The following is a 10,793-nucleotide window of genomic DNA, read 5'->3' as shown; positions in this document are numbered from 1 at the left end:
GAACACAGGCCACCTGCAAGCCCTTTACCTTCTTGTGCTGTGATTCAGTCTTTAGGAAAAACCAAGGTGAAAAGGGAAAAAAAGAGCCACTTTATACCCATATCTTTATATCATTTCTCTCAATCAAGCACATAAATACACTTGTTGTTCAAATATTTTTCGGTAGGAAATCTCCTTTGAGCAAGGAGACAGTTGGGAAAACATCAGCCAAAAATGTGAAAGCATTGAGGGTTTTAAACCATAGGCTATTAATAGAAACTATTTAACCCAGGTAGCTATACCCATCAGTCCCAATGCAACAGCTCTTACCCCCATGTATACATTCTCCTATGCATACAGTATGCAATGTCCCTTAGGTTTTGGGATGCCCACTTAGAAAGAACTTGGGAAATATTTGTCATTGCTGTTGTCAGTATTTTACCTTCTATGTTCTCTTCCTTCCCAGAGATCAAAACCTGCTGAAAGTGGGATAATGAGGAACATGGTCTTCACACAACTGCCATGACAAGTTTCAATCTCACTCACGTCACCCCTTCCACCTTCATTCTGAATGGGATCCCTGGCAGGGAAGCAGATCATATTTGGATTTCAATCCCATTCTTCTCCATGTACCTCATTGCCATGGTGGGAAACTGTAGTCTCCTCTACCTCATCTGGATTGAAGAAGCCTTGCACAGGCCCATGTACTACTTCCTCACCATGCTGTCCCTCACTGACATTGCAATGGGCACATCTGCAATGCCCAAGGTGATGTGCATCTTCTGGTTCCAACTGAAAGAGATTGACTTTGATGCCTGCCTGGTCCAGATGTTCTTCATTCACACATTCACAGGGATGGAGTCTGGTGTGCTCATGCTCATGGCCTTGGACCGCTACGTTGCCATCTGCTACCCGCTGAGGTATGGCACCATCTTGACCAACCCAGTCATCACTGCCATGGGGCTGATCACTTTCCTGAGGGGGGTCATCCTCATCATGCCCTTCCCATACTTGGCCAAGAGGCTGCCGTACTGCCACACCAATGTCATCCCTCACACCTACTGTGACCACATGTCTGTGGTGAAGCTGGCCTGTGCCAGTATCAGGGTTGATGCCATCTATGGCCTCATAGTTGCTATGTTAATTGGGGGCTTTGACATCCTCTGCATCTCAATCTCCTACATTATGATCTTCAGGGCTGTAGTTAGCCTGTCTTCCAAAGAAGCTCGTAGGAAGGCCTTTAGCACCTGCACAGCCCATATTTCTACTATTACCATCTCCTACACACCAGCTTTCTTCACTTTCTTCACACACCGTTTTGGGGGTCACATTATCGCACCACATATTCACATCATCATGGCCAACCTTTACTTGCTCTTGCCCCCGATGCTCAACCCCATTGTATATGGGGTGAAGACAAAGCAGATCCAAGAGAGTGTCATTAAGCTATTTAAGGGAGGAAAGGTTGGAGAAAAGTGATGGGTATTACACAAAAATCAGGCTAATGGTGGGGACAAAATGGCTCGTCCTTCACGTTCTGATATGAACACCAAAGGTACGAGTACCAGAATGCAAAAATGGTGGGGAAGGGAGGGTGTCTATTGAAATTAATAGGTGGCAGGTTTAGCAGAAAAAAGCAGTGGTCTTTTTTCTACCCAACATATATTCCACATACATTGTGGAATTCATCACCCCAGGATTTTGAAGAGGCAGAGTATGGCCAGGTGCAAAATGGTTCTGTAAATGGCACCCACCTACCATCTTCCCAAGCCCCAACAAGGCTCTTTCATGTTGAAGTTGTTTAATAAGACTTCATACCCAGGCAGGGGTTTGTTGGTTGCAGGTGGGGAGATGCTTGTTGTGTTGGATGCTCAGTCTGTATATAGCTCTGTCAGAGATCCACCTCATAACTGCTGAGTAAACCCACTAGATAATCAAATATATTTTAATGCAGACATGTAATATCTCCTGTAAATACGGCCCTTTATGTGTCAGACAACAGATAATGTCTGTTCCAGTTCCTTGCAGTCCCAAAATTTGTAGGGTTGGAAAGGACATCTAACCTGGACTGATGCAGCGTTCACATTTGTTATCTATACCAAAAAGATGCTTCTCCAGACTCTTGAAAACTGTGAAGAAGAGAAATATACAAACTCCCACCATGCTTTGCTCTGTTTTCCTACTGTTAAGAATATTTTTATGCAATTTTTTTCTATATCCACTTTATTTCATTCTACTCCTGCTTCTCTGACGTGGAACTCATGGCCGACTGCCCTCTACCCTCCTCTCTGAACCAAAAACAATATTGCTTGTCATCCTTCTAGCTACGTATGCCTTCCTTTCCTTTTTTCTAATGGACCAGATTCAACAGAAAGGATGGAGAGTGTTCTTGGCAATACCTCACCAATGACCTGGGATTTAGGGTTCTGCTGGGAAGGGGAAGTTATAAATTCAAACTACACTAAATAAGAGAGGCCCCTAATCCTGGACTAGTGCCCCATGAAGTAGGCTATTTTATTCTCTTAAATATGGGAAATTCTTCCTCTGGTAACAAATACACACTAATTGTGCTTCCTCTGGAAGTAAAATTTCAGGGGACAAGTCTACATGACACTCTTAATGCCCATTGGACTAATTCTCCTGCACATCGGCATGGCTGGCAAAAACCATGCTAATGCACAGTAGATTAGTTCAATGGGCATTAAGCATCACCTAAAAAGTGTTCATCTGCGCTAATGCTCAGTAGCACCAATTACAACATATTAAGTTAGTACTTGTTTTTACAGGTACTAAACTTAATACACCATAATTACCACACATGAATGAACATGTAGATGCACCCAGAGACTTGCATGCAGTTTCCTTGTCTTCCCGAGTGGATCACAACAAAATGCAAGAGGCAACAGGGGATTCTTTAGGTGGGGGAATAAGATCTAATGTGTGCAAGGGGTACAAAATGCACTTACATAGAAAGCTTTTTAGCCGTGTCAGTGTTATATTCCCATCCTAAGGGGATTTGAAGATAGCTCTTTATGCTTTGCTGTATTTTTCTCCCCATAGATAGCAGAGAAGTTTAAATCCCGCATTATTACACGTTCTCCTTACCAGCATGAAGAATGCCCTGTCTACTTCTCCTTCCTGATTTAGTTGTCTGTAACACAGCCCATCCATAATATCACTATTCTTCTTTCCCCACTTTATCTTTACCCATATTCCCTCAACAATTCAACTACTCTTTTGCTTTTGGATGTCAGAGCAGATAGTGAAAGTCTCCCTCCTTTTTTTGCCACCTATCATATGGGAACAAGCTATATCCCTCATTATGAATGTTTTAATCATGGGAAATATTTCTCCATGTTTATCTAATACCAATTAAGCCATAATTTCCATTACAGTTCATCCTGCTGCTTCCCCAGTCTTGCATTTCTACCCCTCAAACCAGAATTTAATTAAGTTGACCTGTGCTGACAGAAAGGTGAATCTTCTTGCCTATGGTTTGATTGTTATCATGTCTGCCACTGGACTGGACTTACTTCTGATCTGCTTCTTTTATATCTTCATTCTTTGCACTTCTTGAGTTAGATCTAGGAGGCACAGATCAAGGTTGTGGGCACCTGCACCTCCCAAATCTGTGCCATCTTCCTGTTCTGTGAGCTATTTGTTGGCTTGCTGATGGTGCACAAGTTTGGGAAGACGCATGGCTCTGTGATCCATATTGCAATGGCCAATATCCACTTGCTGGTTTCACCAGTGCTCAGCTCAGTAGTGTAGGGGGTGAAAAGAAAGCAGATCTGTCAAAGGATGATGAGGCTATTCCACAAGTATGCAAAGAGATGGTTCCTTCCACCTTACCAGGTGCACAGTCACGCTAAAAAAAAACAATGATAAATGTATATGCATTGGACCCAGAAAGTGACTTGACAAGTGGGGCAGTTCCACGCACATCTTACCCCTGAAATAAACCTGAGGCAGCTCATACTTACAAAATCCAGTGCCTTGAGGCTTCCTTTCTTCCACCAGCCATAGCCATGACCACAGCAACACCAGCAGGGTAAAATGAGGTGAGTCTGTGGGAGCATCGCTCTCTTTTTTGTACCACATCAGTTCTGAAAGAGCTACCTGGACAGACCCGGGGCCCAACAACCTTACTCCATATCAGCATGTTGAACAAGTGAAATGTGGTAACTTCACTCCAGTCACTGGCAATGCTGTAGTGTGTCATCTCAGGGGTAATTGTGATATATTTGTATTAGCGGGCTCTCTCCCTCCCAGGCTCTTAATGGCAGACAATGCCAATAAAGCCTAAATATAACATGATTGTCCATGTGCTTGAAGTACTCTGCTACTTCTGTCAACCTGGGTGTGACTACACAAGATGCCTACTGCGCATTAGCCTAATAAAACTGTGCAGTTGAGTGTAATGGCAAAAACCACGCTAATAGCCTACTGCACCGAGTTATTAAGCTAATGTGCAGTAAGACTAATTAAATAACCATGTGATGGCATTTCTGTGCAGTAACTTCAGGTGCTGTGCATTTAATTAGTTCTTTATTAAGGAAGACCTAAATTTAATGCCCAGTATCTAAGGCACATTAATGTGTAGATACGCCCCCTGAATAGTAATCATTCATTCAAGTATCTTATGGCCGGGTGCATTTTTTTTTCCTCAGAGCGAAGTGAGGGAAACCTTTTAGGCCCTGCAGGACATTTTCAGCAATCCCTCAGTTTTAAAGGGATTTCAGCTCCTTAAAGGGATTATCTGCAAACTGTGTTAGATATGTCGACTGGGGCTGATCAGATGGTACTGACTTAACTTTGTTTAGACTTGTTAAATCACAATGACAAAAGCCACAAAAGCTTTTTCTTAGTATTTACTTTTCAGTTAAGCTGTTACTATCACATCTGCGGGGATGCAATGCAGACACAGATGTAAAAGGATGTTTCTGTAAAACAGTTCCTGTATTAATGGGGTCTGGGCTATGAAAAGGCCTGTAATGCTGGGCTGCTACAGGAAGCTGAAGTGGTAATACGTTCCGGCACTAGCGTGTCCTAAGACTGAACTCACTGTAACATTTCCATTATTACTGGTGATGCCTTTACTTAAGATTGCTTGACACTAACCTACATGGGATTGCATTTCCAGTGGGCTTTACCTTTGCTAATCTTAAACCATTTGGCTGTTTTCTATGGAAAGTTTCAGCTAAAATATAGGAACAAAATACATTGTTGTGCTCATGTGTGTAATTATAGTAAAACAGGACTGGGAGGAACGTTGGGGTTACCTATCATTCATTTTTTCTTCTTTTAAAAGCCCCAGTGCCCCATTCTTTGGAAAAAAAATAACTTGGATTTTGGAAAGGGGATGACTGATGGGCAAGTTACAAGCCAGGGAAATCTTAGTTTGTTCATGTTCAGTGGACACATGTAAAAAAGTCTGTCCTCAGTGGACACATTCCTACCTCCCCACATTGCCCCTACCTGTGACTGGACTGAATAGGAGCTATCTGCCCCAAGAAGCAGATCATGATTCACCCCAAGCAAGCAAAAGCTGGACAACATGTCCCCTGTAATTGCACCTTACTCAGGCCACTGTGACCTTGGATGTTGTACCTGAGAACAAAGAGCCTGGTCTTCCCATGGGAGAGATCAGGTAATCCTCATGCAGCACTTGGGCTTTCCCCAAAAGCCTGGAAGGAGTTTGTCCTCTCCTCTGAAAACATGCAAACCATTGTGTGGAGGCTGGGTCACAGACCCTGATGTGGACTCTGGTCTCTTGGTTAATGAAAGGCAAGCAGTGATCTGAGTGTGCTGGAAACTTAGACCGCTAAGGAAGCTACAGTGAAGAGCCTCTTTACAAAACTGCTCGCTGAGGCTGGAAATGTCCCAACAGATCTCTCTCTCTTCTCTAGGGTTTGGGAAAGGTCAGTGATATAGGGGCATCCCTCTACCCCCATCAGCTTCTGGAGTACTCAGCTTTCTTCAGCCCTTTGAAAGCAGGTTGTAGACCTACATTAAGTACAAAATCTATTGGCTCTCCCTTAAATCACAAGGGCTGTAGCAGAAGGCTTTTCTGAAAAGTCTTCAATGAAAGCTCTGGGGTCAACTTGGAGAGCGGCAAAGCAGCCTTCATAATAGCCTTTGAAGAGGACTCGAAGCTGGGCTGAGACCCAAGGAAGGGGTAGAAACGCCCTGAAACTCAAGGTGCTGAGAATGTCATCCATATATTGCCCACGTCCAAGATAGCAACCTTCTACTGCTCCCTTCTCTGGTGCTTTTTCGAGTATTACAATTGTGATAAGTATTAAAATGATTTAAAACAACATGTCTTTTTCACAGGCCTGATGAGTACTGAGGTTGCTGCACCCGATAGACACTCCTGTCCCATGTAGTTGAGGTGCCTTTGGAAAAATAGCAAATGAAAAATTACCATTGCATTAGGAAAGACCACTGCTTAGGCTCGCTAAAAATAATTGTATGTGGTTAAAACTCTGCTAAAGGTAATATTGCTAGGCAGAAAAGCAAAGTGAACATGACAGGAGTTGTGCTTTTGTAGGAGTGTTTGTGTCATAGGGGGTGCGTCTACATGAGACACTTTCTGCACATTAGGCTAATAACACCATGCAGTAGCGTGGTGGTTGAAAACCATGCTAATAGCCTACTGTGCAGTGTTATTAGGCTAATGTGCTGTAAGCATCATGAAAAAAAAATATGTGCAAGTACTACTGTGTAGTAGCACTCGTTACTGCACATTTAGTTAGTACTTTATTAAGCAAGTACTAAACTAAATTGATGGTAACTAATTGAACAAGAAACAATGGTCTCGAGTTGCAGGAAGAATGTTCTCACTAGGAGGGTAGTAAAACATTGGAACGGGTTACCCAGAGAGGTGGTGGAAGCTCCATCTTATGTATCAATGCATTTGTAGGTGCATTTATAGGTGCATTAATGAATGTGTAGACATGCCCAGGGTCAGTGATGGTTATATAATAGAACCAGTGCAGGGTATAGCTGATGGGATGTCTAGACACAGAGCACTTGACTGGTACCTCCTTTTGGGACCTTCCAGCACATGGTGAGGGTTTTGTCCAACTCATCATATGCTATAGATTGTGGCAGTGACCCATTTCCTACCATGTTGCACTTTGTCAATGAAAAGTGTTGAGCCTGCTATGAGAACTCATTCTGAACAAGCCACTCTCCTTGGGATTGCACTCCTGTAGCATACTTTTAGTGCAGTCTTGGTACTTCGGGAGCTTGGGGGAGAGTTGACTTGTGGTTCTTGAAGGCTTCAGGCTGACAACAATGATCCTCTATGGCAGCGAGCTGATTTCTGCTCTCCTGGATCAGGAAACTGGTTTGTGTTTGACTTTCTGCTGCTTCCCTCTGTCATCTGTCTTCATCTCCTTCCCTTGCTGCTAAGAACTCCCCCCCGCAGCAAGAGCCTTAGCAGATGGAATGGATAGAAGATGTTGTTTGCAGATGAAGAAATAATGTCTATTTAAAGGCTATCCAGTGATCCATCATCATATGCCATCTCCTCAGTAGTTGTGAGACACATGATGGAAGGTACCTCCAGGCGTCTAAGAGACCAGCCTTGAGCATAGACCATGTTACATGTAACCAAAATTATGTTGAACACCAGCTGCAAGCTCCAAATCCTGGCCTTCTGACACGTCTGACTTTTTGACCCTTCAGGTATTTTCCAAAAATGATTTAGTCTTAAAAGGATTTCACCTCCTTAAAGGGATTTTCAAACTCCATGAGATTCCTTTACTGCAGCTGACTATAAGATGATGGCATTTCCGTGTTTACACTTACTACATTGCATTAACAGATTCTAGAGAAACATTATTCCCTTTCCTGACATTTACATTTCTAGTCAAGCATTTGCTGTCATGACTAGGGAGATATTATGCAGATACAAATAGAAGGGGATGGTCTCTAAAATAATCCCTGTATTAACATGGTCCTTGTGGTTCTCTTGACAGCTGCACTATAGGCTAAATCCTATTTCTTTTAAGCACTCAAATTGGGATTCTTTAGTTTAGAGAAGGGAAGATTTAGGAGGGATTTATTTATTCATTCTTTCATTATTCATTTATTTATGTATACACTGCTTTTCCCAACAAATTTTTGAGGTATCTTATGATAAGAGAAGCAAATATCTTATAAAACAGGAGAACAAAGAAGAGAGCCAACAACTTGGATGAACTCTCCATCCTTGGAGGTTTTTAGGGCCCAACTTGACAAAGCCTTGGTTGGGATGATCTAGTTGAGACTGACCCTGCTTTGAGCAGGGGGTTGGACTAGATGTGACCTCCTGAGGTCTCTTCCATCCCTCATTTTCTATTATTCTAACTTATAAGGTCTGATAGTCTTCAGACACAAGACAGATTGCTATGAGCAAAATAACAATCATTTCTGCTCTGTGTTCAGAGGGCATGGATTAAGAGAGCTGAACATAAATGGCAACAAGGGAGATTTAATTTAGATATTAGGAAGGACTTTCTAACTCTGAGGAGGGTTCAGTCATGGAACAAGTCACTGTGAGGGGCTGTAGAATCTCTGTCAGTGGTGGTACATCTACATGTGCATTAATGTGCTTTAGTTAATGTGCACTAAATCTAGTAACTTCATGTCTACATGTCCATTAACATGCTTTAGTTAATGCACATTAAATCCAGCACCTCCATTGTGGGGTACTAGGAAAATGCACTTTAGCCTTTCTTAATATGCATTAACAAAACAGCGTGGTATTTAACTGACGCTTAATGCACATTAGCCTATTTTAATGCACATTAGCTAAATAGCATTTTTTTTAGTGATACTTGAATGTGCATTAAAATAAGCTAATGTGGATTAAAGCACACATGTAGATGTGCCCCAGGCAGGGAAGTTTAAATGCAGGCCAGACAGATACCTGTCTGTGATGCTTTAGTCAGGGATGACCCTGCCATGAGCAGTAGGTTGGACTAGATGAGTTAAGATCTCTTCCAGCTCTATACTGCTAGGATGCTGTCCTGCCTGCTAAATCCTATTTCAATTTATGCACTGATATATCACAGATGTAGGGCCCTAATTGCAGTGTTTGGCACTTTCAGGGTTTGGGATTTAGCTCTGTATACTTAAGTCTGTGCACACCTAGTGAGTGTGCTCAGTAAGGCTGGGCTGTAGACAAAAAAGGAGACAAAGAAGGTTCCCTCCACATTTTAGCACAATAGGCAATACACTCACCCAGTGATCATGAAATCCAAGCTAAACCTGCATTTTCTACTTTCGAGCACAGGGCTTTAAACACCAGGCCATACATTACCTAAGCACTCCTCTTGACACTGGTCCTTCGAACAAACCAAGGGACAGATCCTGAAATGGTATAAACTGATACTTCCTCAGTGACTTTGCACAGGCATAAACACACCATTACTTCCCTGCAATAAAAAGGGTCACAGGATGGACAAAAATTACCCTTGAAAATTCAGATTTTTTTTTTTAATCCAGTTTATTTACTCAGCACTTAGCCTGATTGTCTCGGACAAAGCTACATGCAGATATGCAAGTCCAAAACAACAGGCATCTCTCCATCCACACATAAGAACAACCTCCTGCACAGCAAGCCTTATTGAAGACGTGTATCCAGCAAGAGGATAGTTGAGGCTTGGCCAGAGGATGAGTGGGAACAATTTCCAGAGATGGGGAAACCTGAGTAAAGACCTTCTGCTACCTGTTGCTTTAAGAGCAATCCGCATGCCCTCCTACTGTCCCTGTCTCTAGAAAATACAGGTGAGAGCTTCCAAGCAGAGAGGGCACTAAGCAAATGTAGCCCAGAGCAATATGAAAGGCAAACGTGATAACCACAATCCCCCTGTGCAAACCCAGTTACTGCAATGACATGGAATCCCCAGGAACTGGGTGATACTGGGATCTGGCTGGAGCTCAGTCTGGGAAAGAGAAAGATTGTAGGAGATATGTTTTGGTTTGGGGTTTTTTTGATTGTTTGTTTTTGTGGGGAAGCAAAAGGAAGGATTGGACAAGATTATTTCAGATTCATAATGGAAGGAGTGTATCCAACATACATAACATAAACTCACAGTGCAGGTAAAAGTGGCAGATCCTGGACTTCTGCCGTTGCTGCAGCAATCATGAACTAGGATTGATGTTCTAGATCAGGGTGGCCAACCTGCAGCATGGGCACCACAAGTGGCATGGGCAGCCTTTCTCCATGGCACACAGCAGAGCAGGGAGGGAGCAGATAGCACACAGAGCAGGGATCAGAAAGCAGAGCAGAAGCTCAGTCAGGGGAAGGGGATCAGCGTGTCACCTGGGGAGGGTACAGAGCCTAAGTTGAAGTATGGCTCCCAAAAATGTTGACCCCACTGTGCTAGCTAATCCCTTCCTGCTCCATTTCCTATAAACATTTAAAAAGCAGCAGTGACTAGGACAATGGTTTGGGGGTTTTTTTTCACATCATGCAGTGTGAGTGGGAAACACGTGGCCTTTCCATCCTCATGTGGGACCTCATGACCTGTCTCACATGGGTTGAGCCGACTGCAGTGAACATCCAAGGATTGCATTTTAAGACCACTCTGGCTTTCTTTGCACATATTATGATAATCATCTACCTATAAAAGAGGATATTATTCAGAGGACACATTGCATCACTGCTTCGGCATTTGTATGGGCTACCACAACATTTCTGAGTGCATGGTCAGGGGGTTGCTTTTAAAATATAAAGCTTGTCCCAATTTAGTATGATGGTATTTAACTATCAAGGATAGCGTGAGAATCCACAGAGCTGCCCTTAACTGTATATCATC

The 10,793-nt window shown here is 42.9% G+C and overlaps 1 protein-coding gene across 1 annotated transcript; it reads left to right on the top strand.

Moving 5' to 3' along the window:
* Nucleotides 1–449: 449 nt before the first annotated feature.
* On the top strand, nucleotides 450–6,267 carry LOC102575086 (olfactory receptor 52N4). The gene has a single exon (XM_059723459.1). The coding sequence runs from the start codon at nucleotides 502–504 to the stop codon at nucleotides 1,456–1,458; it is 957 nt and encodes a 318-aa protein (XP_059579442.1). The 5' UTR covers nucleotides 450–501; the 3' UTR covers nucleotides 1,459–6,267.
* The last annotated feature ends 4,526 nt before the right edge of the window (nucleotides 6,268–10,793 follow it).

Source organism: Alligator mississippiensis, chromosome 1 (assembly GCF_030867095.1).
Source record: "Alligator mississippiensis isolate rAllMis1 chromosome 1, rAllMis1, whole genome shotgun sequence".
NCBI classification, from domain to species: Eukaryota; Metazoa; Chordata; order Crocodylia; family Alligatoridae; genus Alligator; species Alligator mississippiensis.
Note: the sequence above shows the minus strand (reverse complement) of the source record. Positions and strands in the feature narration are given on the sequence as shown.